The 27,810-nt window shown below is 53.1% G+C and overlaps 5 protein-coding genes across 5 annotated transcripts; 2 read left to right on the top strand and 3 right to left on the bottom strand.

The window, feature by feature from the left end:
- Nucleotides 1-74: 74 nt before the first annotated feature.
- PHYSODRAFT_481220 (hypothetical protein) lies at nucleotides 75-2,587 on the bottom strand (the record flags this gene model as incomplete). The annotated part of the gene is made up of 5 exons (XM_009521625.1): nucleotides 75-491; nucleotides 559-712; nucleotides 777-960; nucleotides 1,029-1,368; nucleotides 1,460-2,587. The coding sequence occupies 5 exons, from the start codon at nucleotides 2,585-2,587 to the stop codon at nucleotides 75-77; spliced, it is 2,223 nt and encodes a 740-aa protein (XP_009519920.1).
- A 1,074-nt stretch (nucleotides 2,588-3,661) lies between these two features.
- On the bottom strand, nucleotides 3,662-4,173 carry PHYSODRAFT_296648 (hypothetical protein; the record flags this gene model as incomplete). The annotated part of the gene is made up of 3 exons (XM_009521624.1): nucleotides 3,662-3,714; nucleotides 3,782-4,063; nucleotides 4,131-4,173. 3 exons carry the CDS (start codon nucleotides 4,171-4,173, stop codon nucleotides 3,662-3,664), a joined length of 378 nt encoding a protein of 125 aa, XP_009519919.1.
- Nucleotides 4,174-12,070: 7,897 nt separating this feature from the next.
- Nucleotides 12,071-13,020, top strand: PHYSODRAFT_325734 (hypothetical protein; the record flags this gene model as incomplete). Its single annotated transcript, XM_009521623.1, has 2 exons — nucleotides 12,071-12,810; nucleotides 12,897-13,020. 2 exons carry the CDS (start codon nucleotides 12,071-12,073, stop codon nucleotides 13,018-13,020), a joined length of 864 nt encoding a protein of 287 aa, XP_009519918.1.
- Nucleotides 13,021-25,337: 12,317 nt separating this feature from the next.
- Nucleotides 25,338-25,852, bottom strand: PHYSODRAFT_325730 (hypothetical protein; the record flags this gene model as incomplete). Its single annotated transcript, XM_009521622.1, has 2 exons — nucleotides 25,338-25,597; nucleotides 25,639-25,852. The coding sequence occupies 2 exons, from the start codon at nucleotides 25,850-25,852 to the stop codon at nucleotides 25,338-25,340; spliced, it is 474 nt and encodes a 157-aa protein (XP_009519917.1).
- A 186-nt stretch (nucleotides 25,853-26,038) lies between these two features.
- On the top strand, nucleotides 26,039-27,200 carry PHYSODRAFT_311514 (hypothetical protein; the record flags this gene model as incomplete). Its single annotated transcript, XM_009521621.1, has 2 exons — nucleotides 26,039-26,076; nucleotides 26,444-27,200. 2 exons carry the CDS (start codon nucleotides 26,039-26,041, stop codon nucleotides 27,198-27,200), a joined length of 795 nt encoding a protein of 264 aa, XP_009519916.1.
- Nucleotides 27,201-27,810: the final 610 nt, after the last annotated feature.

The following is a 27,810-nucleotide window of genomic DNA, read 5'->3' as shown; positions in this document are numbered from 1 at the left end:
CTGCGGCGGCAACAGAGTAGATGCCTAAACCTTTCGCTGCTCGTGTGCACGTATCAGTCCGGGCACCAAGTCGTCTACTTGGTAGTATTGCACGTCGCCGTGAACGAAGGCCACGCTTCACCGTCTTCCTCCGACAGTCGAACACCGCCAACTGTACCAATACGATCTTCGCGAAAAGTAGAAGCTTGGCCTTCCTTTTGAACGTCAACTTGTGTAATGAAAGCCCATTGCAAAGGAGTGTAAGGCTCTTTGGTAAGAAGGGCTTCAAGCCGATCGGGATCCCAAAAGTTGGTAGATACCGGCTCTTGTTGACGGGCTCCAACCGATGCTCGAGGTCGGCCTGGAGGCCTCCGTGCTTGGATAACTTCTGTTGCAAGCTCCAAATCTAGCTTTTTCAGCAGTTTGAGGGAGGCAATCACATGCGAGCAGACCCAGACAGAGTACATGTAACTCTTGCAGGTGCATCGGCGTGTATCTCGAACCATTTCAATCTGTTCAGGTGTCATCGTAAGATATTTAACTCAGAAACAATAAATTCAGATGGAACATGAATCTTACGTCGGATAAAGGCCAAGTAGGGCGAAGTTGAAACTCTGGCATCGCTCGTGCGCGCTTGACGTTGACCGACACCTGTTGCAATGAAAGAAACTTCGTCCAAATGTCAAAGACGGACGCCCGTCTTCCTGTACTACCTTCTAGCGATGAAACAAAGCTGTATATAATCATCAATTAGCATAATGAACCTGGTATAAAGTAAACTCAATATTTAAACGTACGTTTTCGAGCGCGGGGTAGTGACCGTAGACCCAGCTAAGTTCTTCGAACGCACAATGGCGTTACCACTGTTGAATACGATTCGAACGGGAATGCCACGTTGGCCGGCCTCCGTTATTTCACGATGGTTTTCTGGCAACGTCAGTAACAACTTGGCCTTAGAGACTGCATCCTTCGGCAAAGGGCCTGTGCAAGTGTAATTTAGCAGCACGCGTTAGTATAATGTCACAAGTCAAAGCATGTAATTTACTCACATTCGCAGAAATGACCCTGAGGGCCGTCTGATAACGTATCCGAACCAAGAATTAAGAGTCTGGGCAGAGCAGAGTTTAATACGTGAATCGTCGGGGCCTTCTCAAAGGCTGTGATCACCTCTTTTATCACTTTGTGGTGGCTCTCAATGGCCTGCTGTGTTGGCAAGACTCCTGGTATCGGACTGCTGTTTACGCTCCACCGCTCCCATCGCGATGTGAGGTAAACATCTTCTAGCCACTCCGCATACGCGGTCTCTCCTTTTAACTTCCACCACCGCACAACGCACTTCGAGAGATTGCGAAATTGATTTAGGGAGCGCGTTTCGTGAAGCCACTTGAGCTGAGGAAGTGCGTACTTCTTGTAGAAGCTTTTGTCGACTAGCTTTGAGCGCTGCTTTCTGGCCTGCCCCAGAAGATGTTCCCAACAGGACAAAATGATCACTTCCGGCCAGACGGTCTCCAGCGCAGTGATCGATACTGCAGCAAGCTAAATTCACGTCAACGTCAAGAAAAATGCGTCCGTATTTAATGAGCGCACCGAACATTTGCTCGTATGCAAAAGTGCACTCCGACCGGACAAACATGTACAGCCAGGGCCTAAATCGCTGAACATGGTGAGTTGTCTCCCATTCGACAGAGATCCCACCGCAATCCACCAACGTCCAGTTGCCACAATGGATTCGGTATGTGCCGTCCGTCGACATCGCAAGACTGCCTCTCTGAGAGGTTGTCGCTTTTGCCACGTTACGAAATAGCGCTCGCGAGGTCATGATTAAGCCGAGCGAAGCTTTCGTTTTTCCGTTGTCGTCAAAATTGTGCTGGAAGCGCTCGAGCACGAGCAACTCGTTCATCTTTGCGAAGTCTGACTCGTCGGCCGAGTCGAAAACTTCACGGGTTTGACACAATCGCGAGTGTGCCCAGATGTCAATTGTGTTGAAGTCGTCAATATCCCAGCCTTCCTCCATATTTTTCTTGATAGTCGCTTTTCTATTCTCGATCTTACGAACCTCAGGCACCAAATTCAAAAGGTCAGGATCGCGTCGATATTTGTGCAACAACATATTGCGTACTCGACTTGCTCCCATGCCTAACTCCAATAGTGAGTCAATTTCAGACTTGTGAACAGCTGCAATACCATGCCGCGTGCGCGAGACAGAAGCATCACCGTGCTCACCCTTCTGCAACAACTCGTATCGAACTAAGTTAGCTCCAAGTTTCCGCTCAACAATTTTGAGACGGCTGGGGCACATAGCATGCGAGCGACGTTTGAACTCAGTCCCAGTGACATTTTTCGAGGTGTACCGAGTTTTGTAGGTGTATTCAAACTCGTTGTGCTGCTGTAGTGCCACGGTCGCCTCCTGTAGCGAATCGTAGAACCCCACCGACACATACTTCGCTACGGTAGCCTCCACCAACTCGAAAGCACCGCGATCTACACCCACGTCTATCTCAACTTCGTCGTCGCCCCCAAAATCTAGCTGCTGGCAAATCGAGTCCAGTTGCTCATCCTCATCAGCGCTGTCACCAACGTTGCCCTCCCCGGAGCGTGCGATCAACATTGTAGCTGAGCTAGTGCAAGGCACGGCCGCGGAAGGGCTACCTTCCATGATGCCTCAGGCTGGAAAGTGAGACCTGGAGAAGACAACAACTTTGTAACCACTGGACTACTGCGCATCTAAATATACACACAAAAATAAATCCCGATACGACTCGACGTATGAAGGGCATTACGTTGATAATGTAGTATCAGCATATCTTGGCCATAGAAATATACTACAACGCAAACACTCCGGCTGTCATTCGACTACATGGTGTAGTGCGATGTGACAGATAATCCAGGAGGCTCATTTATAGTATATGTTGCGCATTTTCATCACGGAAAACCTGGTGCTTAGCTCCCCTACACCCGCAACAGATAACCCGACACGGGCAACAGGTTTTCCGTTGATTTGCTTACAACAGATGCGTCAGTAGATTAGCAACAGATAATAATTACGCCCCTTGCTGATAACGTGTAAGATTGTACCAACTATCATGTTGTTAGTGCAGTAGCCGTCGCTCGGTCATCTCTCACTTAGTGCTTGCGGTCAACACCTTCTGAATGTGTTTGAAAGCGAGTTTGAAGGCGTGCGGGTTGCACACTGCGTTCCTAAGCGCGTTTGTCAGCCCTTCGAGGGCGATTCTTTCTTCTTTCTCCGTTGCAGTCGTAGAAGTCGAATCGGCTTATTTGATGGTGGCTGGATCAATCGTCAGCACCATTTCGCCGCCGATGGTGCCGTATTCGAAGGCGAGGGCCCACTGGATTCTGAGGTGATGTCTTGGGCTGGTGAAGTGGTCGTGCGCTGAGATGTGTCAGCATGCTGACTGGCAGCAACCGTAGTGGCGAGCTAAGGTGCATCTTCTAGCTGTCGAAACCTCCTCGGTGGTTTCGTTGAGCGATGTCCAGTGGGATAATGAGTGGTTCTTCATCTATTGCGCCCCCAAGGCGCACGGAGGACTTCACACAGCTAGGGATAGCTGGTTTTGGGTGTAGGATGAACGTCACTGGTTTGGATTGAAATTACGAGCGTCGAGTAGTTCCTCAGCCGAATTCGTGCTAGTCTGTACCGAAGGCACTTTTACTATTGACATCATCACCCAGTCTTAGCAGGGTGCAGCCAGGAGAACTTAAAGCTGAAGTCAGCCCCTGCGATGCGATAGTTTTGCAATTAGACGATCTGACGAGTTCGAGCACAAGATCTGGGTCCACTTACCAACGTGTTTCAATGACAGTTGCATGATGTAGACAAACATAGAGATAAGCTTCAGCTGAATCGTACCTGCGTGCTTTTCCAGTACGAACCCCAGCTGATGCAATGAAGAAAAGCGCAATGTCCGCTTCGACACATTAATGACCACAACCAGAGAGACAAATTCGAATGCAGCGTAGGCCAATCTGTAGTAGACCCGTGAAAAGAATTGAGTACTGGTGAGCCCTGCCAGAGGAGGGTAGTATACGCTGTTTGGCATGTAAAACGATGCCAATTGATGCAGATCTACAATACACACAAAAAATCTTTGTTAGCCATGCAAAATGACGATACTGATGGGGCTCAAACTTACTGAAAATAATAGGCATAACCACTTCAATGTACTCCTCGAGCATGATGTACTCCGTGACAAATAATACTTCGACGTCTTTTTAATGAACAGTTCACGTTCTTCGCACGAAAAAATAGTCTCAAGAGATGTGTTGACCGCGGCTGAGGTATCGGCCACCGCAATATTTGAATAAGCCTTGTGGTTGCTCTCGAAGCTGTGACTTACCCGGCGCATATGTTGTGGTACGTGAGCAGGGAGAACCCGTGCATTATGAGCGATAGTCCATCTTGGTCCTCTACTGGGTTCCCTCTCGAATTCATCACGCTGCGGAAGACATCCTGTTATTGAAACTAATGTCGAACTGGAATTGGGTGTCGGTTGAGGTAGCCTCACATTGGCCTTGATATTCACCAAGCGCTCTGCTATTTGTACTCGACGTCATTTGCTCATGTAGTAGATACTGTCATTCAGCCTTTATCTAATCTGTTGCTACTAAATTGAGCTAGTGCAGTTTTCATTGCTTTTCTTGGTCTTGCAGGTCCTTATCCATGAGACTGCGCAGACACTCAGGAAAGAATACGCACAGAACAATGATACGGCGAGTCTTCATGACTTTTTAATTCTAAGTTAGAAGTTCTAACACATTCAGCAGAACGTAATGTAATTTGGTGCAAGAAACTGAGTAGCTAACTGACTCGATCGTACTGTTCACCTTTTGGTCTCCTTACTGTTTCACAAGTTGGATCAACCCCCATGGGGAAAACTACGGAGCTCGAGGTTACGGAGCTCGAGGTACCAAAATATAGGCAATTGGGTACATGGACCTAAAATTGAATCACCCTAAATTTTGGTCGGTTTGCTGATCTAAGAAAATAGTCCAGATAATTGCCGCTAGATGTCCATCGGCAAATAAGTACCATTTTAATTGTCTTTAAAAGTCAGACTGTTGATTATACCACATACTTAGCCCGGTGTTTATACTGGAAGAGTCGATCTGCGTTGTACTCAACAGCGTTTAATTAGTCGAACGGATAATTTTCGTCTTTGATTCTGGCCCGACAATTTTATTAAGATTCAATCTGTTCAACTTAATAGATCTACAGTTCCGAGTCGTAAGCGATGCCTCATCCTAATGATATCAACGGGGAGAGGGGGTTTCTGTTGCGGCTTCAAATAATCAGATACAAGCAGCTTTATTGCTATCCCAGAAATATTATTTGTTAGTAATTAATGACAAGGCATTATTGTGAAAACCGAACACTATGTCCTATTTTTCGCAAATCGATCGATTTGGGTGCTTATTAAGCGACTGAGACCTTGTTTTGTTATATATAAATAGGAGGCTACTCCGATTTGGCGTTCCCCAGCCCGCGGACTGCCGTCGATTTATAATCAAATCATGTCGAATGCCCATGTGACACTGGGCATTATGAGGGTAGCTCGTTTATATGAACGGTGCCCCATGTCAGCGTTGACGGCAAACTCGATGCTGCCGTATACATGAAACACCCGATGGGTACATGCAATATGTGTCTGCGTCTGATCTATTCACGGGGCTGAAATTTGGCACGAGTGGCTGCTTATACGCTTGCTCTAGCCTGCTGCACGATGCAGTGCAACTCTGAGCTCAGGAAGCTAGGCTCTCATTAGCATTTGATAGGGATTTGCACATGGACGGTTTACGACCAACGCTACGATTTAGGATTTGGCGTACCCCTTTTTATATATTTTCTACCCCTCCTAATCAAGCTAATCTGGTCTGGACATATTTGCCGGTTTTGACAATAGTTGCTGCGTAAACAAGTACTTCTCTGGCCCACATAAGAAACAACACATCGGTTTTCTGGACATAACTATTTACAAAAAAATCATTTGGCGACTCGCAATACCTCAACCGAAAGCTGCGCATTTGCTCCGTTTCACGCTATGATTTAAAAAATCTAGCAGCAGAAAGAATAGAGAAACAGCCTTTATCTGAAGACCGTTTTAGGCAACATTTAGTGTTTTAGCGAGGTGCCGTCAAAAATTAGCGATATTAGAAAATAAAATATCACCGTAATCGCGAGTGACTGCTTAACCCTTATGTTCGGTTGTCGATGTTGTAGCGCCTGTTGGAGACGAGTTAGAAGGGCTACAGTTTTGAGGTTTTTCTACGCGATTATCTCGACATGCGCAGACCCATTTATTTTGGCCAATAGTAAGCTGAAACAGTTGATTATACCCAATCATATGTGACATGTGGTCCACATCAAATTGAGGTTTAATGCCGAATGTTGTTTCTTAAGTGGCCCAGAGAAGTAGGTCTTGAAGAACCCCCTTATCGTTATTTCCTCAGTAAAGTGAGTATGCTGACGCGTATATGATTGCAAGCTTGGTTTGCATGTAGATCGCATCGAATTTCCATTTTCAGCCATTGCTACAAGTCGAGCTGGAACTCGAGCAGTCCAAAAATGCACCTTGGTTCAAAATGAAAGATCCTTACATGCTTCACATGCTTTCCTTAGTTTAACCCGGGTAAATTCCAGCAGGAATACATCGATGTGCAGCAATGTATAGCCTTACTGTACAGGTCGGGGACATTTATTTACAAGTACCTGCTACAAGATTCTGAAACACTGCTGGCCTCCAATTCGTAGATCAAAGAATCTGGAGGAATATATAATACTGATAGCTTTCGGAGGGCAATAAAGGTGGCGCTAGATAACAGTGAGACATTATGCAGGCCGACCTTGCTCAGACTCACAGCTCAGCGAGACCAAGGATGGTGCCAACGCCACTGAATATGAAAAAAATGCAGATTGTTACGATCCAGGTCCGGTCGATCCGGTGTGCGCGCTTCCTCGAGGACCTTGCCGCTCGATTCTTGCCGCACCCGCCACCGATAAGGAAGACAGGAGTAGCCAAGTAGTGTAAATGCACAAATACACAACTTGTTTCCTTTTGCTCACTCTGCCTTCGCCCTCTTGCGCTCGACCCTGCCGAATTGAGACTGAGCTCCTACTTGCCCAATGCACTGTGGCTGCAGCTACTCTGCCAACCACTCGAACTACTTCAACACCTGTCTCCTGCTGTCCTCCTCCCACGTCCTCGTCGCTCCTTCCTTCGCCTTCTTCCAGGGCGGTGTCCGCACTTCGCTCCTGCGACGCCTCCTCCGATGCGCCAACGCGCCAACGGCTGCAACCGGAGGCAACACAGATCGTGGCAGATATGTTCAGATTTTTTCCACACCAATTCGTCCTCAGACGGTGGTAGTGGCTCAGCATCGAACTCGATGCGCCCTCAAGTGGGCCCATCAGCGACCTCGAGCTTCCTGCATATCCATCGATTTCAAGTACAGTACAGTATTGTTTTAGCAGCCGTGCCGCAGGCTTGACCGCTATACTCGGGATTGTCCCGCGACCAATCGTCACCAAATGCCAGCATCGGCGACCATCTACCAGCTGTCCTTCATAATGTCCCGTGGGTCCCGACTTGTCCTAAAGTGACACACCCTCTATTAATAGTTTAACTAAATCAACCAACACGGGGAGGTTCATGACATCTAACCGCATATCTGAAGTGGCGGACTCGTCGGCATGCCCCACAATACGAGAGGCGGCGCGCTACTAAGCCACAGAACGCGTGCGTACGCATGCAAGCTAAGGAGAAGACGCTTGTCGCGACGAGGAAGAAAGCGTGAAGTCTTTGAAGTTGAGAAGCTCACTGTTACATCGCTTTATTCTGCGGCATCATGACGTGTTACTGTACTATTATATGATGTAGGCGCATGGCCAAGATAACGATGGATAGCAAAGCCTGGTTGGAAGTATCGCTACAGGGCGCCTCCAGCCTAACGACGGCGACTGTGAGTGCCGTCGCTAGCTGCGGCTAATGCTGAATCGCAAGCACTGTCCCGTGTTGTACCTCGACTCAGCCGAGGACTTCAACACGTACACCAAGCAGCTCCAGACGTGCGCGCTCGGCTCCTGACGCCCTGACGTCGAGATTTGCTCGCTGCACTTAAGGTACCGTGATATTTACTACCGTAGTCTAATACTTCTAAGCGGACTAATTGATCAGTTGAATTCATTTGTTCTGTGTTGTTGGTCATGTAGAGCCTTCCTAAGCTGACGTAAAATATGCACTGATTGATTTCCCACTCTGAGCTTTGTACTTACAGTACTTGTTGTTGCCTGATGGACCGCATCTTCGTCTCAACTCGTAGCAGCTCTTACACGCTGACTGTTTTGAGTGCTTCGCAGGGACGTCGCCCCTGTGTTGATCACTGCTGCGGGAGTCTTTTGGTGCGTTTGGCTGTGTCTGGATTGTCATCTTCTTGCGCGGAGAGGGTTCTTCGGAGTAATTGGGAGCAGCTGCATCGGACTGAGCTGCTGGTGACACCTTCCGCTTTTTGGACCGATTTTCAAGGCGACAGCGGAGAGCATTGATGGACAGTGTCGACCCAGGTTTGATACGCTGAAATTCCTCGAAGATCATCCTCCATTTTCCAGGTGTATTTTTTTCAAACGAATCCGCATAACTTCGCAGGTGCTGTTTGGTCCCAGCATCCATGACTTCGGGCAGCACACGAGGGGGCCCTGGTACTGCAGCGACTACAGACGCAATCGTTTCACCGTTCGTGACAGCGCTTTTACAACTAGTCTCTGGAGCCAATTGCGCGTTGGCAGCGAGAAGTACAGGCTCGCGCAACGCGGTACCACTCGCCTCGCTGTTCGACAACTTCAGGCCTACTTGTAGACGAGGTGAAGGTGCATTCGCCACTTCGGTCGGCTCTTGACCTTCATTATCACGATTTCGGCGCAACTGTCGTTTACCTAGTGACTCCCAACGCTTTTTCAACCAGGCCGTCGACTTCGGTCTAATTTCCGGACAAACACACGACGCCAATTGGTACACATTGTAGTACACTTGCGTCACCTTCTTAATACCAGACGAGTAGCGTAGCATCGTGAATAGCTCCTCCTGCAACACTCGTTCATCTCCGGACGAGGTGCTGTCATCAACAGCTTTCACGGTGATAGGGATCATGGCTGTACTTGCTTTTGGCGCGGGGCTTCGTGCTATCTGCTCATCAACGGCCGACAGGCGACGAGAGATTGATCTAAAACTTTGCTGTCGAAGATCGAGCGCGGGATTGTCGATCTGGTCGACAGCACAGTTAAATATTATAGTCGCGACCACCTCGCACGTATTCCACGGTTGACTCGACGCCAATGGCTCCCCTCGAATCTCCTTCAGCAAGGAGAACTCGTGTGAGGAGAATTCATTTGTGGATTCGTATTCTGGCTCCAAACGAAGAAATGTTACAAACTCAGCTCGAGAGGTCTGCTTTCGATTCACACGTGAGCGCACGAGAAGCCGCCGGATATCTGTAGTCGGAGCATGCTGATCTAGCATCCTCCCTTCGGCTCTATCAGTTCGCAGGCCGATTAGATCACTCAGTCTTTCCCATGGTCTGTTCTCGTAATTGCTGGATACTCCAGCACGATACGACGGATTACACAAACTGGAACCTTGGCGCGAAATTAGCTCGTACATGAACTCCAGCTGAGGAGAGGCAGGGAATTGTTCGCGACCCAAAACAGCAGCAAGACACATCGTCAAGAAGTCAAACTCAAAAAATTCAGGATTTCTTCCGAACTTGGTCCCTACTTTCAAATTGTGCTAGACACCACAGCATTAGATACGCATATAGTAGAATATGATCTGCATGCAATTACCTGCAAGAGGAAGATGTCGAGTACACGAACGCCCGTTTCGTACGATACAATACGATCTATGAGCTTGCGGAGTTTGGAATGAACTGCTTCGAGCTGACTACATGTAGTCGAAAGTACTCGTACCCTGCCGCCATTCTCGACGTATTCAGCCTCGCCAACAAATAAATCTCCTACTCGGATCTGGTTCAGGTTGCTAGCTATGCATCCTTGCCACTCAGGCTCTTTGACATTGAGGCTTGAAGCTGGAATCTTGCCCAGAGCGGTTGAAAACAGTGTAACCATTTCTTCATGCTCTCGTATTTTGTGGTCGGCCGTGTAAATAGCAGAGAACAGCTCAGTCGCTAGCCATCCCCGCATGACGTGATCCTTTACCTTCTCTGTGAACCTTTGGATGACGTGGAAAGGGTCTTGTTTGACTACCTATGCACCGTTGAAGACCATGTCAATGAGGCTTCGTGTGCCGTTGGCGTGGTCGGTTATACAGAAGCGAGATTCAAGTGGTTTTGACGCTAATTGCGCGGCCACAGGTTTTAGAATTGCCGCAGTTTCAGCGTGATTTTCTGAGTACGTCAGGCCACGAGCAACAATCATCAAGACATGCATTCGCTTCCATGTATTGCTCCAATGACACTAGCATAGGAGGCGAATAGTTTGCTTCTTTTTGCCTTCGCTTCTCCACCTCGACACCTGCAACAGATAAGAGAGCATAATAGCGTCTCTGACGACAACGGGTGACGCTGCTGCTTGCCCCAGATATGCCTCTTGTCGTTAGCATGCTATCATAAACAAGGTTAAACAGCTCGCGTGATACACCCGTTTGATAGGTTAGAAGGTAAGGGAATGCTAGCAAGAGTTCTGGTGATTATGCTAGATACTCATCGTCGATAGTTGAAAATGTGCGTGTTGCATGAGGCCCTGTACAGCGATACCTTCCATAATACAAAACAGTCTTGTGATCGACGTCGTGTACGTACCGCTGCAAATACTCCTTCACTTTTGGCTCACACAGACACCCCTCAACAACGCATTTTGGAACGCGGCTAGTGCGAAGGCACTCCGGGGCCCAGGCGAGCGTAGGGTGGCCGTGCCATGAGGAGAAAAGTGAGTCCTTTTTCTTCTCGGGAAGCTGCAATTCAGGAGGGAACTTCCTCAGGGCGATGGCGTCCCGCACAGCAACGAGTGCTGCGGACGCCTTCTTGCCCATGTGAAAACAAATAACGACTGTTCGCAATAAAAAAAGCGGCGGCCCACCGGCCACCCTTCGGGTGGCGGCGGGCCGCGGGCCTAGCGGTCCGGGAATAGGGGTTAAGCCATGCCGCATCTTGCAACTTTCTAGACTAATTTCAAGAACAGCAAGTGTGAAAATTTAGGGTGATTCAAATTTTGGGTCCACATACCCAATTGTCTATTTTTGGTACCTCGAGCTCCGTAACCTCGAGCTCCATAGTTCGTCCCCATGTTTGAGGAGAAGTACCGTCGCCATAACGCGATCCATGATGGCAGTGCACTGTATCTTTTGTATGATAGTGGGCTGAGAAAAAGTGTACTCGTAAACGCTATGGTCAGAGCGAGATATGGATAGTCCTCTTGAACCGATATCGAATAACACATGTGCGAATGTAGTACAAACGCACTCACCATATATTACGCAATGGTTGCGTGAATTGCTCCTCCGAAGGCGTATTGGCACCAACTTATGTGCTATCCCTTTCGCGATATCATACTAAAATACTTAAGTAGTAACAATAATCGGGATTATAAGTATGTGGATATGTGGATAACCATACTTTTGATTTGCATAACGCATGCGGTGATGACCCACCGAGGCATAACGTTTTCTGTGGTGACACAATCTGTCATACATAGCCACTCGCGGTGAGTGGTCTTGTCCGGCAGTGTCGAGCCATCAGCTTGAGCACTTGCGCAGGTCGAAGACGGGAGAGAAGGAAAGACGTAGACGTAGGGAAGATTGGAAAGTGAGATGTATTCAGGTTAGCGAGAGAGCAAGAAGCAAGTCAGGCAGCGGCCTGGAGCGATATCCTTGACACTCCCCCTGCAGCAAACAGTCAGTTGTTCGTGAGGGCCGACATCTGGTTCAGGCTTCGTTCTAGATTTAGAGCAATATCAGCAGCTCGAACACTAGCGGTACTGACTGGGCCTTCTTTCTCTGTAAAGGCCCGACGGCGTTGGTTTAGAGACTTCAGAACCCGTTCTAAAATTAGGAGCAGTCAAAAGAGGACCATGGTGAAGCCCAAGCGGCTCCCGCTGTACGAGTCGCCCCTATCATCCGCTGATGAGCTTTCGGACGATGAATATGTAGGTAGTGACGATGTTTGCAGTGAGGACCTCAGTGATACTGGTTCTGCGGGCGAGGGGATATACGATGACTTGTTCTCGTCGGACGACGAGCCGGAGGAGCCATACTGTGACCCAGACCCCACGCTGCGTTGGGACGTTTGGCAGATCGACGACTTCATCATGATCGAGACGCCCAACGAGAAGGAGGGCGGCATCCCTATCAGTAAGACCTTCGTCAGCGTGCTGTGGGATTGGCGTCCGAAGCCTGCCAGCAAACGCTACCGCTCGTTGGAGCCGCTCGAGAATATTTTGGAGACTCACCGCGAGGAGTGCTGGGTGGCACTGCGCTTCATGAACAGCAGGATGGAGCACTTCCGCGAGTTTTGCAAGACTGACTGGTACGGCAGGGCCATCATTGCTGCGGGCGAGGACTACTCCTGCATGTTTCGAGCTATGACAGTTGCGGCCAACCTTCTTAAGCGCCCCAACCTGGTTCCGCAGATGGTGATCGATGATTTCTTCGCCGAGGCTAAGAGCAAGTTCGACGTGGACATGAACCTGGGCTGCAATTGGAAGCAGTTCACGGCTTTCCTGCGCAAGCTGCGCCAGCATGGGACTGCGCTCAAGATTAACGAGATGATAAAGAACAACTACGTCCAAGGAGGACGTCGCGGGCCGCGTGTGTAGAGCGAGCTGACTCCGGACAAGGGCGTTACGAATGGACTGTACATCGTGGCGGCTTACAACGTCCGATTCGTGGGCCATGCAGTTGTGCTTCGCGTGGCGGACGGGGCCAGCGCAAGACCATTATCGACAAGGGCAAGGAGAAGCCTGTGGAGGAGTGTCGCTGGATGAACTTCTTCGCATTTGTGCGTCCGTTCAGAGTCTGGTAATCGCGAAGGACATGTCGGGAGAGGATTTCACGGTGCGTTTTAAATCTTCAGACAATAAACTAAAATGCTCTCACCATTAAATTGTTCTTTTATTTATCATCAAAGTGCAAAGTCTTCTATAAATTTTCCCTCATTATTGTGGTGGGGACACACGTAATAGCTCTCTCATTTTCTCAAATAGTGGCTTCGCTAAAGGTTTAGTGAAGATGTCAGCGCACATTGCATTGGTGTTGCAATAGCTGACAGTGAACTCCTTGCGCGCCACCTTCTCCTGTACGAAGAAGTACTTAATGTCAATGTGTTTGCTCTTGCCGTGAAGCTCTGGGTTGTTGCATATCTTAATGCAACTTTGGTTGTCTTCCATGATCAGTGTGAGCTTTGATCTCTCGTAGCCTAGTTCTCTTAGCAGTAGTTTTAAGTAGATCAGCTCTTGCATGCAGTAGCAGAGTGCGATATACTCTGCTTCCGTTGTGGAGAGCACGACTGTGTGGTGTCGCCGTGAGACCCAGCTAATGGGACTGTTGCAGAACATAGTGATATAACCACCGATGCAGCGTCGTGTGTCTTGACATGCTGCGTAGTCTGAGTCCGTATAAGCCATGAGATATTCATCTGACTGTAGGAGCTCGAGGTTTTCCACTCCACCAAGAGTGATGCCAAAGTCTTTTGTGCCATTGAGGTAGTGAAGACCATGCTTTACAGCATTCCAGTGAGGCAGCCCTGGGTTGTCGAGGTACTGGCTAACTTCACGGATGAAGTAGGCAAGGTCAGGACGAGTATCCGTCATCAGGTACATGAAACTACCTACAGCTTCTCGGTACGGTTTGTTGGCCATCATAGCCTTACTATCGTCGTCGGTAGGACAGTCGATGGCACTAAGCTTCTGCGCGATTAGCGTGCTCTTTGGGTGACTGTATAACATTGAGAATCTATCTAGCACTTTGGTGGCACAGCTCTTTTGGTGGATGAAGATGGAGCGGTTAGCTCGGTTCCTTTCAATTGTCCAGCCAAGGAGGTAGGATACTCCCCCTAAATCGGCCATGTGGAACTCGGAACTCAGGGCCGATTTGACCCGAGCAACGACATGTTTGGATGGGGAGATGATCAGCAGATCATCGACGTAAACCGAGATGTAACACGGCGCATCGAATATAACCTTAAAGAACACGCAACGGTCCTTAACGAGGCGAGTGAAGCCCAGACGTTCGAGGTACTTAGCAAAGGTGTGATACCAGACACGAGGTGCTTGCTTGAGGCCGTATAGGCTCTTACCAAGGCTGCAGACGAGGCCAGGGCGATCCTTTGAGTTGAATCCCTCAGGCTGTTCCATGAAGATTTCTACGTCGAGTGAACCATTGAGGAAAGCCGTTTTAACGTCCATCTGTTCAATTTCATAGTCAAGGATTGCTGCAAGCGTGAGCAGCAGTCGAAGGACTCCCATGCAGACGACAGGAGAGAAGATTTCTGTATAGTCGATACCGTACTTTTGCTGAAAGCCTTTAATGACCAGGCGAGCTTTAAAGCGCACAACGCGACCAGTTTCATCGCGCTTACGCACGAAAACCCATCTGCACTGGAGCACCTTGCGGTTGTGCGGCCGCGGCACCAGTGTCCACGTTTGGTTTTCCATGAGCGACCGATATTCAGAGAGGGCAGCAGCGTGCCAGTCAGATGCATGTGGGGAGCGCATGGCTTCCTTGTAGGTCTTAGGGTCTGGGTCATAGCGAGCAGCTAAGAGAGTAATGATGGTATGATGAAGGGTATGTTCCTCTTCCAGGTCAATGGGCTCGTTGAGCAGTAGCGCCTTAGAGTAGATGGCGAGGGCGTCTTTTGTCTTAACCTTCTTAGCGGAAGGGGTAGACACGTCAGCATCAGTGGCCACCAGCGAGGCTTGGTTGCGTTTTAGTAGCGCACTTAGGGGAGGCAGGAGTTCTTTTTGAACAGGCAGGGAGGTGCTGAGAGGGTTTGGAGAGGCCCGTTCTAAATAGGTGAGGTTAGGAAATGTGTCCTCTTTGAACGTGACATCTCGGCTGTAAATGATTCTGTTTTCCGTCGTGCTGAGAAGGCGATACCCTTTCTTGTTTTGGGGAAGGCCCACAAACATGCACAGTTTAGCGCGCGCCTCTAGTTTGTTGCGATGCGGCTCTGGTGTAAGAGCGAATGCCGCACATCCGAACATTTTGATGTACGTTAGAGATGGTTTCTTGCCATGCCAAAGCTCATAGGGAGTGACGCCTTTAGGAAGCACACTACTAGTAGTCACATTGATAAGGTGCGTGACGTACTGGCAGCACTCCCCCCAAAGTTGGCGGTGTAGATCACCATCGATGAGTAGGGCACGCACACATTCTAGGATAGTGCGCATCCGGCGCTCAGCCACGCCATTCTGTTGAGGTGTATACGCGTTGGTGAACTGGGCATGCGTGCCATAGCGATCAAATATGATCTGGCCGAGCTTTTCGTACTCCTTACCATTGTCGCTCTGAAGTCGTTGCACCTCAGGGTCATACTGATTGAATTGGGTTTCCAGGGTACCGACCTCAGTGTTGAAGCGGTTCTTAGCTGCCTTACGGAACTTCTCATAGCAATCGTACAAGTCCGACTTGCGCGCAACGACATATAGGTGCATGAAACGCGAGTAGTCATCAATGAACGTAATGAAGTAGTGAGCGCCACTTAGGCTTGGGTAATGCAAGGGGCCATTGATGTCAGAATGAACTTTTTCAAGAGGGCATTTAGAGCGATCAACATTGCATTTGAATGGAGCACGGTGTGCTTTAGCAAAGATGCACGAGGGGCAGAAGTGTTTGGGGATCGCTGATGCTTGAGAGAACGCCAGTTCAGGGGCCGCTTGGGTCCTAGACATGGTCCCTGCATCACACGAAAGTTAGGATGACCGAGACGCTTGTGCCACAATAAGACAGCAGGGTCCATACCTGATTGAGCCACAAGGGCATTGGCGGGCTGATCGTCCGCAGGAGCTGGGGCCACGAGCGCGCTGGGCGTCTTGAGTGGGATTTTCGGCTTGAACTGGAACAGGTTCATGTCCGACGCGAGTTCGACGTGGACCTTGTAGTCCTTGCCCACGAAGAAGGTGCAGCGAGTGCTGCTGAAGATAACGCGAATACCCATTTTCAGCACCTGGGCAATGGACAGGAGGTTGAACTTCATGTCCGGCACGTATAGCACATCACGGAATTCCATGAGGCGGGTAGTACCGGTAGTGTCAACCACCTCGAGGACCACATCACCAATGCCGCGGATGGCTAGTTGGTGCTTGCCACCGACCATGATGGCGCCGGCGTAGGGGCGGATCTCCTTGAACCAGGCCTCTTGGTAAGCAGCATGGCGAGTGCATCCCGAGTCAACCGTCCACGTAGGGTCATGGGGGTCAGAGCTCGTAGCCGACAGACCGATGTCCGGCATGATGACAGTCGCATAGGCGATGAGCTCCGCTTCGCGTCCTCTCGGGCTGAACTTGCGCTGGAGGTCCTGGAAGTTGACCGGGTTGCCAAAGCGATCATAGATGTCCGGACCCTTGAACCCATTCTCATTGCGAGAGGGTGGGCGCTGCCGGTCATCCGAGCGTTGGGTGCGCTGCTGCTTGGCCGGGAAGGGGTTGTGGTCATCCCTCGGCTTGCGGTCGATAATGCCAAAGTTCGCTGACAGCACTGTGCCCTCCTTGACAGTACCAGTGCGCAGGTGCTTCTGCAGCACACGGCAGTCGCGGATGGCGTGATTTGGCCGTTGGCAGTAGGTGCAACCTTGAGAACGACGAGGCGGGTCGTCTCGGCCATGAGGTGTGTTCGCAATGACCTGAAGTGCCGTCTCGCTGGCCGTGGCGGGGGTCTCGGGGCTGCCCTTCTCAATCACGTACTTGCGCTTGGCGTAGTCATCCAGCACTTTACGCTCAATGTTGGTCTTGAGGTCCGTGTACGGGATAAACTTCTTGCTGCCCTTCCAAATCGCAAGGTCAGACTTCCAGGTACTAGGCATCGCATGATAGAGATAGAGTGACTTCTGTTCGTCAGTCATCACAATGCCAGTAGCTTCAGCAGCCGCCTTCAGTGCGCGCTCGAAGGTCAGGAAGAACGCCATCAGATCCGTACTGTGACGGGGCACACAGCACTTCTTATCAGAGGAAGCAGGAGTATACAAACCCAAGTGAACAGCCGTTCACGTGTCCCTGGTCTGAAGGGGACGACTTGACTTGAAAAGCGGTAGATCTAAGACTGAATGTATTTATAGGTTGGTACAGATTTGGCCTGCATACAAATCCTAAGTTCCCTATAGTTTGTGTCATACAAAATGTATCTGTTGGCTCTGAGGCCACTTGTGTCACTATCCAGGGGAGTGACCGATGTAGCCATCCCGGAATAGTGACAGGGTCACTATTCCATGTAACCCCGTTACATCCTCCCCCACTTAAATTCGATCCTATCGACCAATCAGAGCGAGGTTACGCCGGCGACTCACATTTCACTCGTAAAGTCGAAATCCATCGACAACGGCGCGAGCTCTGGCGCCTCGGCTCCCGGGCCTCACAGAGCAACTGGCGCATCGCCGAGCAAGCCGCAGGGTCTCCACGTCGACTGGAAACATGCCTCCAAAGCGCAGTGCGCGCAGTGCGAAAGCACCTCCGAAACCGCGGGCCGTAGGGCCGAAGACCAGGGCGGCCAAGGCCAAGGACGAGTCGTCCGCGCTGATGGAGGCCACGAAGGCGGCCGAGGAGGTGGTGCGCTCTCGTAGCAGCACGCCGGAGAGTGGTCGTCAGGCCGGGGCTCGGAGCAAGTCTCCTGACGCCGCGCAAGGCAAGGAGGAGAGTCCTCGGGGCCATAAAAGCCCGGCTCGCGACTGGGAAGCCGCCGTCTTTGACTGCACGATGGTCCAGTACTCCGGTGAGAGTTCACCCGACGACGAGAACGTCTCGGAGGGCAGCACGCACGCTGCCGAAGGCACGGAGCTGGCGGCAGGCGACATGACCAACGCCTCGGCCGACGCAAAGGCTTCGTCAGAGAAGGAGGCGGAGGACGCCGAGTCCGGCTCAGGCGACAGCAAGCAGTCGCACGACGAAGTCGCCATGGCCGACGCTGGGGTCGTGGCCGAGAAGTCGGCGAGCGACGCGGGCTCCAAGCCCAAGGAAGTGCTGGCATCGAAGCATCTGACGCTGGCACAAGGTCGTGAGCGTTCCCAAGTGTCGAAAGCGGCTGCCGCTGCGAAGGCCGCCGAGGCCAAGGCGAAGAAGCGTTCAGCTTCCAGGTCGCCTCGCGGCTCCAGCTCCAAGCTGTTTATCGACTCGTAGTCTGAGGACGAGGAGGGTGCCGTCCACGAGCCCAAGGAGCTCTCCAACAACCTCGACGAGCAGCAGCAGCAATACCACGCTGCTAGCTCGGGTGCGTATGCCAGGCAGCCGACTGCCACGACTGCCATCGAGTCTTCTTCAGGCGGGGATGCCACGTACCCGCAGGGCTACTTCCCGCCCGAGCCTGGCACTGGTGCGCCAGCGCTGTTGGAGAAGCTTTCGGCTCCTCGTGGCCTTAGTGGCGGGTACACCTCGAGGGGTTCCTATGAGCGTGCTCTTGTTGAGAAAGAGCCACTCTTTCTTGGCGACGTTGAAGTCCAAGCTCCACTCGAAGATGGACGAGCTGAAGCAAGAGGCGAGAGCCAAAGCTCGTGAAGAGCGTGGGCGTGGTGCGACTACGTCTGCTACCGTGCCCCGGGTACCGACCAAGAAGCCAAGGACAACTTACGAAGCTGCCGATGCTTCTCGTCCCATATCGCAACAGCCTTCGGGCAGTCTGCCTGGAGCTGCTCAACGGGCTCCCACGAGTTATCCGACTCAGTCCACTTCATGAGCAGCTGGCGCTTGCCATGGAGCCGCCGCTCCCGGACGACTCGTTCCACGTGGTAGTGGATCTGCCCATTACGATCAAGGAGGACCGGCGGTGGCCTCGCACGGCCATGGCTACGAGCCTGAGGCGACGCAGCCGTATGGTGGGGCCCCGAGTCAGGTGGTGGCCCTGCAGCAAGAGGAGATTCGTCTTCTCCGGGACCGTGTGTACGTCCTCGAGACCGCGCTTGGCGTCAGCCTTGGTGGCGAGGCTGCCGCTCGTGCTGGTCAGCCTGGTGCCGTGGAGCGGCTCCATGAGGATGTTGCCTCGCTCTATCAAGAAACTCGCAGTCTCCATGGCCGTGTGGATCGTCAAGCCGACCTGTCGTCTTACGACTCGCTGCGAAACCAGCTCGCTGGCCTTCGGGCCGAGCTTCATGGCCACGCGCCGTATCCGGAGCAGCAGCAGCCCCACTCGTATCAGGCCCAGTTTGGCCAGGGCTCGTACGGGACCCCTGCGTATGCTGCTCCGATGTACGCCGCGCCGTCTTACGACCAGCGCGCGTATCAGGCGCCTTACCGCGACTCGACGCCGCGCTTCGAAGAGCTGCGCTCTTCTCCACCGGGCCACCCACCGCTTCCTGCGGGGCAGCCAGAGCCAGAGGGTCATGATACCTCTTAAGACGACCCACGTAAAACGTCGGGTGAGTCGTCATCGAGTCTATGGTGTACGCCGCGCCATGCCGACTGAGGACCGTGAAGGGTCCAATGAAGCGGTGCTTCAGCTTGTTGCTCTCGACCGAGCTAACAGTGTTTAGCGGTAGGTTTCTAGTATCTAGGAGAACTAAATCCCCAACCTTAAACACGTTCATGTTTCATCTTCCATTTCGGTCAGAGTACTCCTTCTGTTTATCTTGGGCTTGCGCCATGGTGTCTCGCACCCTGCTGATTATGTTCAGCCTGTCTTCGGCAAACGAGGAGAGTTGCTTCCGCAAGGTGGCTGGACTCACGTCCGAGACTTGGGAGGAAAAGGTTTTCCGAGCCTCTCCCCCACTTAGGACCGAAGCCCCGGTACTGCCTCGTGATGTGAGCGGCACCTGAGGGTGGCGCAACCCGTTCAGGTAAAAGGGCGTAAAGCCCGTCGATGCATGTACCGCATTGATGAGTGCGAACTCAACCATAGGCAAGCGATCAGCCCAAGAGCGGGGCATCTCCGCGCAGATACTGCGGAGCGTGTCTTCGAGCACGCGATTGACGCGCTCCGTCTGGCCATCCGTCGGCGGGTGGTCCGCCGTCGACAGCGACAGTCGTGTGCCGAGAAGGCGAAACAGCGTCTGCCAGAACGTAGCGGTGAACCGCGGGTCTCGATCAGAGACAATGGTCTCGGGCAGACCGTGGTGTCGGAAGACACAGTCCATGAACAGGTGAGCGACCTCGTCGCCAGTGACGGTGTCACGAACTGGAGCAAAGTGGATCATCTTGCTCAGACGGCACACGAAGGCAACAACACCAGTGTTGCCACGGTCATCGGCCGAAAGTCCGAAGACAATGTCGAGACTCATCGACTTCCAGCAGTCCGCTGGGACCGGCAGGCTCTGCAATGGTGCCGAGGCGTGACCGGCAGGCTTCACGCGCTGGCACGTCTCGCACGTACGGACGTAGGTGGCGACCCACTTGTACATGTGACGCCACCAAAACATCTGCGAGACAGACGCGTACGTCTTCTCACGGCCGAGATGGCCACTGGATGGAGCGTCATACGCCTCCATCAGGATGTCGTACTTGAGATCCTCGTCGTTGGGCACGACAATACGGGGAGGATCCTCGGGCTCGACCCTATAGTGGAGCAAACCGTCAGCCCACTCATAGCGGTGCAGCCTTGCACGTTGTCGGGGCGTGAGCCACTCGGCCTTGGCCTCCGAGCCAGCGGCCAAGAACCGCACAAGAGGTCCGAGACTGGCATCGTCTCGGTACCCCAGCCTGATGCGATCATACAGATCCGTCGTGACCCGACTAATATGAGCAAGCTCGTAGTCGGGTCGGCGCGACAGCGCGTCGGCAAGCACGTTCAACTTGCCCGGCTTGTACTCGACACGGAAGTTGTATTCCGCGAAGAATGACAGCCAACGCGCCATCCGCTGTGAGAGATGTGGCGTGTTGACGGCGGCAGTCCGCAAGGACGCGTGGTCTGTATAAACGACGAAGGGCGTCGAGCCCAGGAGGTGCACTCGGAACTTGACAAGAGCGTACTTCATGGCAAGTAGCTCCTTGTCGTGGACTGGATAGTTTCGTTCGGCTGCCTTGAGCTGCCTGGACTGGAACGAGATGACCCGTCCGCGGCCTTCATCGTCGGCCTGCAATAGCGCACAGCCAATTGCGTAGTCAGACGCATCACAGACTACGCTGAAAGGCTTCGTCTCGTCCGGCAATGCCAGGACTGGCGCGCGCTGTAAGCTCGCTTTGATGTCGTTAAAACCATCTTGATGGCGACGCTCCCAGCGCCAGTCGACATCCTTCTTCAGGAGATCCGACAAGGGCCGTGCCAGCTCGGCGTAGCCTGCACTATACTTGTGCAGGTAGTTGGCGAGGCTCAACCACTGTCGTAGGTCCTTCTGCGACCGAGGTGGCGGCTAAGCCGCGATGGTTTTCACCTTCTCCGGGTCCGCCCGGACCCCGGCGCTGCTGACGAAGCAGCCCAGGACCTTGATCTCCTCAGCTGCGAACACACATTTGTCGATGTTGGCGTACAGCTTGTTCGCCCGCATGACTTCGAACACACGTCGAAGGTGCTGGAGATGCACCTCCATGGCCGTCTGGCCTGCCTCGGCACGGCTGTGGACGAAGATGTCGTCAAAGTAAGTCTGTGTGAACGCACGCAAAGGTCGGAAGAGTTGTGTGACCAAGCGATTGAACGTTGCCGGGGCGTTAGAAAGCCCCTGAGGCATGACCAGCCACTCCCAGAGCATACCGCTCGGCGTGCTAACAGCCGTGAGTGGGATGTCGCTCTCGCGCATCAGGCTCTGGTAGTATCCGTCCACCAGGTCCAGCGCGCTATACAGCGTTCAGCCGGCCATGCAACACGTCCTTGCGCGGGATCGGTGTCTGCGCAGGCATTGTCGCGCTGTTCAGCTTGTTATAAGCATGAACCAGACGCCACTTTCCGTTCGGTTTGCGACCACAAAAGGTAGGCGTCGAGTGCGGGGACTTCGACTCCCGCACCATGCATGCCTTCGCCTTGGCGGCAAAGAAGGCATCAATGACTTCACACTGATCCCGGGGAAGAGGCCATTGCCTCGTGACACAGTACTTCGTGCCCGGCACGAGATCGATCTCGTGCCTGATTCCCCTGTCCGGAGGGAGATTGGACGGTGGATCCTTGGACACCACGTCCTCAAACTCCTTCACCAAGGGGTACACCGGGTCCCGGGGGTTCTTAAGAATCTCAGAGCCCATGTGCGACGCGCGCTGTCTCTGGAACTCCTCCAGGACTGCCTGGTCCATGACCGAGGACGAGTTCAACTCGGCCGACGTTGACTCCGGTCGGAGGAGAACCAACTCTGCGATCTCCCCGGCCTTTAGCTCGGCCAAGAAGTCCTCCATGGCGAGCTCATCAAGGTTCAGCAACTCTGAAACCTCGGGCAGAGCTGTAAGCTCGACAGCTCCTGTTCTGACCCGACTACCGGTCACGCCGTCGAAGATGTGATAACACTCTTCGGCGGCTGGAGCCTTGGCTGGAGGCTCGGAGTCGCTGGCGACTAGCGTCGTCGGCCACACGACTAGGCCCGGCTTACGACGTGACCCTCGGGTGTCTTCGTCTCGTGGCGCCGCCTTGACGGCACCACCGATCTTCTCGATCTCGTGCGGAACTACGTTACCCGCCTTGTTCTTGAGCGGAACTTGGTTACCCGCCTTGCTGGGTGGAACTATGTTACCCACCTCGCCGTGTGGAACTTGGTTACCCACACCAGGAGCGCTTCCAGCGACTCCCGCATCAGTTATGGTCTGAGTGACCTCCTGTGGAACTATGTTACCCACATCGGAAGCGCCAGCAGTGCCTTCCTCATCAGTTACGGTCTGAGTGATCTCGCGTGGAACTTGGTTACCCACGCCAACGCCAGCGGCGCCTTCTCCAGCAGCCCTTGCTGCCTGCGATACTTCGTTACCCGCGTGTGGACCTACGTTACCCACCTGGTAGGTGCTGTCCGGCACCTCCACTCTCAGGCCTTGTCCGGCCCGGTCGGAGTCGTCGTCAGTCTCGACGGACCCCAAGAACTCATTAGACGCTGCTGCGCCCTGGCGGCCCTCGCGGGCGCCCCGGCTGCTGCCAGAGGTGGGAACATGACTCACCAAAGCTCTGTCCGAGCGTGGAGGACGGCTGGCCCCGATGGCCTTGCCGCGCCAGTCGATCCAAGGCTCGTGTTTCTCCAGCCACGGCATACCAAGGATCACGTCGTACTTGTCCATGTCTAGGACCAAGAACGGCTCCATGCTGTCGAAGTCCTCGAACTTGACAGTGAGGTCCATGTGGACCCGAGGTACTTCTACCACCGTACCGTCGACCAGTCTTACCGAGACCAGCCCGTTGCCTTTGCTGCCTCGTAGCGCATCGGCGTACTTGTCGCGATTGCGTGCGACAGTCTGGCGGCGCGCAAAGTTCTTGGACGCCCCAGAGTCGATCAAGATTCTCAAGGGATGATCGTATCCCGGTACACTTGCGTGTACCACAAGCAGCCCACCGCTGCCCTTCTCCGCTTCGAGAGTACAGAGACTCTCAGGGCTAAGTCCCCATGGCGTGCGCCACCCGCACGCCCCTCATGAAGACCTAGTGTTTCCCCAGTAGGGCGCCCCGCCCCTACTGGTGTCCGGCGTTCCCCTGGTTCCTGGGGCCCGGCTTCTGCCAGCGACCCCTAGAGCCAAAGGGCTTCGAAGAGAACTTCTTCTTCAGTCCTCCCGCGGGACAGGCACGTTTCATGTGCCCAAGCTTGCCACAGCCGTAGCAGCGAATGTCGCTCTGCTCGGCCATGCCCAGATCCATGGGAACCGGCCCGTTGATCGCTCCATTGCCTGAGTTACCATTAGGCGCACCGCCAGAGGCAGGGTTGCTCTGCCATAACGTTGCGGGGGTACGAGCCTGCTTGTGGCTGTACTCCTCCTGGAGGGCGATCTGAATCGCCTCCTCCATAGTGTTTGCTTGCACACGGAACAGTTGCGTGCGGGCAGGACCGACACGCAGACCGTCCATGAACACGGTCACCTTGATGTGCTCAGGCAGGGGGTTCCCCACCGAAGAGGCAGTGAGCACTCGCATCTCCTGGATGTACTCATGCAGCTCGCGCCTTCCTTGTTTGCAGGCGAGGAAGCGCGAACGCTGGCGGTACTCGTAGTTCGCCGGAAGAAACGCGGTGCGCAGCTGCTCGCACAGCTGGGACCATGATGCGAAGCATCCAGGCGTCGTCGCTTCGCGCGTATACGCCCAACTCTTAGCGCGACCACTAAGGTTGGAGAGCGCAAAGGCGACACGGAGTCGCTCGTCCGAGACGAGAGCCGCGTCCATCGCGAGCTCAACCTCTCGAACCCAGAAGTGAAGGTTTTCTCCTTCCTTCCCTTCGAAGGGGTGAACCTTCAGCCGCAGGGGCTTCGGTTGCACCGGCTTCGGCGCGGCCGCAGTGTCCTGCAGCCCTTGAACCTGGGCGATGAGCCCTCGCTCGTAGGTGTCGAACGCGTTGATACGCTCAACCTGCTCAGCCGGCGTCGCCGCCGCTGAGCTACGCAGGGCATCTGTCCCAAAGATGCCTGCCATCTTACGAACGGACTCGTACTGCGAGTCGTTCAGATGGGGAAACTCCGTACGATCCATCTTGGCTCACTCGATGAGACACAGAGGATTCAGGTAGTCCAATCTACCCGCGTAGGCGTAGGATTGACTACAAGTGCTACCAAGTGTGACGGGGCACACAGCACTTCTTATCAGAGGAAGCAGGAGTATACAAACTCCAAGTGAACAGCCGTTCACGTGTCCCTGGTCTGAAGGGGACGACCTGACTTGAAAAGCGGTAGATCTAAGACTGAATGTATTTATAGGTTGGTACAGATTTGGCCTGCATACAAATCCTAAGTTCCCTATAGTTTGTGTCATACAAAATGTATCTGTTGGCTCTGAGGCCACTTGTGTCACTATCCAGGGGAGTGACCGATGTAGCCATCCCGGAATAGTGACAGGGTCACTATTCCATGTAACCCCGTTATACGTACCCTCCTCGTACTTGATGGTCATCAAGTAGTGGTTGATGTAGTACGGGTCGCCGTGGGCAGTCGAGCCCTCATAGCGGTTACGCAGCTTTTGGTAGATCGAGTAGGCAGAAGTACAACCCTCGACGAGGAGCACGTGGGCATCATCGATTGTTGAGATCAGGAACGATCGAGTTTTGCGCTCCATTCGGCGTCTTTCGTGCGGGCTCGGCTTGCGAGCCGCTCGCTTCTTGGCCGCTCAGAGCTTCGCTCGAGCCTTCTTGGCCTGTGCGCGGAGCAGTGCTCGGCGTCTTTCCTTGTCGTGCTTGGTCTCGGTGAAGGACTTGATCACCGGGGGCGGCGGGGTGGGCTTGGCGGAGCGGGACGACTGAGGGTCAGTTGCCATCGCCTCAGAGGAGTTGCCCGACGAAGAGTCCGACGACGCGTCGGACGAGGACCCAGGCTTTGGTTGGGACGTGCTGTCGTCGCGTTTGGCGTCATCGGCGTCCAGACCGTCGTCTGGAGACAGGGTTCCAGTGTCGGAGAGCAGGTCGTCCGACTTGGTGGGCGAGGGTGGGAAGGCTTGAGGTCTTGGTCGTCGTCGGAGTCGACGATGGACGAGTCCGAGTCACCCTGGTCGATGAAGCCTAGCAGGCCTTGACCGTCGAGAGCTGCGCGGATGCGAGCGTTCCACACTGGGAAGTTGGAGCCGTTGAGGCGTGGGAAGTCTTCCCCGCTTCTCCCTATCGTTGGGCTTATAACCTGTCGAGCCATCGGCTTGAGCACTTGCGCAGGTCGAAGACGGGAGAGAAGGAAAGACGTAGACGTAGGGAAGATTGGAAAGTGAGATGTATTCAGGTTAGCGAGAGAGCAAGAAGCAAGTCAGGCAGCGGCCTGGAGCGACGACGCGTGGCCAACCATCTAGGCCCTGCCAGATCTGGTACACTAGAATGGGTCTAGATGGGGGGTAATTACTCAAAACTTTTTACGAAGTTTGTGTACAACTGATGTGCAGGTGATATCCTTGACAGTCACTCTCCACGGCGGTGAAGTATCATCTCGCCTCTCCTCTCATTCTTCAATCGGCCTCCAAGCACACAAGTCAGTCCCAAGATCCATGTACGAGACCGCGCTGTACCCGCCCAACAGCCAACGACTGAGTGAAAACGTTATCGGCAAGGTGGAGGTGCGCCACTTGAAGAAAAGGCGGCTGAACGAGGGACCCCACGCCACGGAGCCTTCTGGCTCAGAGCCCAACCATCGCATATCTGGCGAACTCAAGCCAACGGAACAATTCTCCATCGTTGCGCAGACGCAGAAGGATGCATCCCCACCAGGAGATAAAGATACGAGCGGCCAATCGAGCGCCGAGCGAGCACTGGCGCGGCACCGACTGGTTCGTCGGAACACCCAACGGCGCTACAGGAAGAAGCTGCAGAACAAAGGAATCGACCTGGAGACGTCCGTCACTCAACTCCGAGCCGAGATCCAGCGGCTACAGCAAATGAAGAGCGAACCGCAGCACATTTTAATCGCGATGACGCCGTGGAAGGCCATAGTGGAGCAAAGTCGCCTGTTCCGCTACGGATTCCGACCTCCGGTGCCGGTGTCCGAGCTCTGCAGTGACAAGACCCCTCAATGCTCTGATTTGGCTTACGTGCAGACGCGGTTTACCCAAACCATAATGGCACCGGACGTGCACAACAACGCTGGGTACGGAGTCAAGGCCGGGCTGGAAAACTGGCGACTGATCTCGCTTCATCACGAAAACCTGGTCATTGAGCTTGTTCGGTTGGAGCGTGGGCCGGGGGAGTCTGTGGTTGCGTACCAGAACGCGACCACCACTTTCACGGCGAATATGCTTCGTCAGGCTTTGCCTCACCTTGTTGACGACGAACGCGGCTGGGATCCGGTCGCGGTCAAGCTCATCGGTCAGAAGCTCGTTGTTCCAGGCACGTTGCGGTTCGATTGGGACCCGTCGACGAACAAAGTTGTCCGCACGCACTATGAGATCGACATGCTGACCTCATTGCTGGCATTGCTGGGAAGTGTGGAGGACGTCTCGAGTGTACTTGACAGCGCTCTTGCTATTGACTACTGGAGCACGACTACGTGCCGCTAGGTATACGATGTCATCATTTAGGCAAAAGGAGTTTTTACTAATTCATGGTGTCGTTGAACGGACAGTAGCACCTCATCAGATGCATTTCTTGACACGAGAATGCTCGAATTGATTCTGCTCGGCATGATCAAGCTGATTGCTTGTGCGTCATGCAGGATTCATGTTTGGCATTGGAATACATTTTTAGATGTGCTTAGCAACGACCAATGCTTAACTAGCTCAGCGAAACTGTACTCGCAAGACTCAAATGTTCGTGTGGGCTCGAGGCTAGCTTCATTTCACACTGCTCTATCGACTGGTATTGGTGTTAACGACGAAAACGTTGGAGATCTGACGGAGTTATTAGCAAGACGGTGTTGAAGAAGAACCCTACGATATCTGGAATCGACGAAGAGCGTAGAAGGCACTCAAGGATGCCAAGATATTTGCGCTGGGTGATGGAAGGCAAGGAATTATCTAAAATGCGCCAATGTTGCGTTCGTCACCCTCGACAGGCATGAAGATCTTGTGAAGTTCTCAGAGACTCACGACGAAGGTTACAAGGTCAATTTAGCTACAAGGTTTACGATGAATGGAGAGTGCCTGGCATAACTTTTCTCACGCGAGAAAT

This window comes from Phytophthora sojae (assembly GCF_000149755.1).
Source record: "Phytophthora sojae unplaced genomic scaffold PHYSOscaffold_2, whole genome shotgun sequence".
In the NCBI taxonomy this organism is placed as follows: Eukaryota; Oomycota; class Peronosporomycetes; order Peronosporales; family Peronosporaceae; genus Phytophthora; species Phytophthora sojae.
This window is presented reverse-complemented; position numbering and strand designations above follow the sequence as displayed.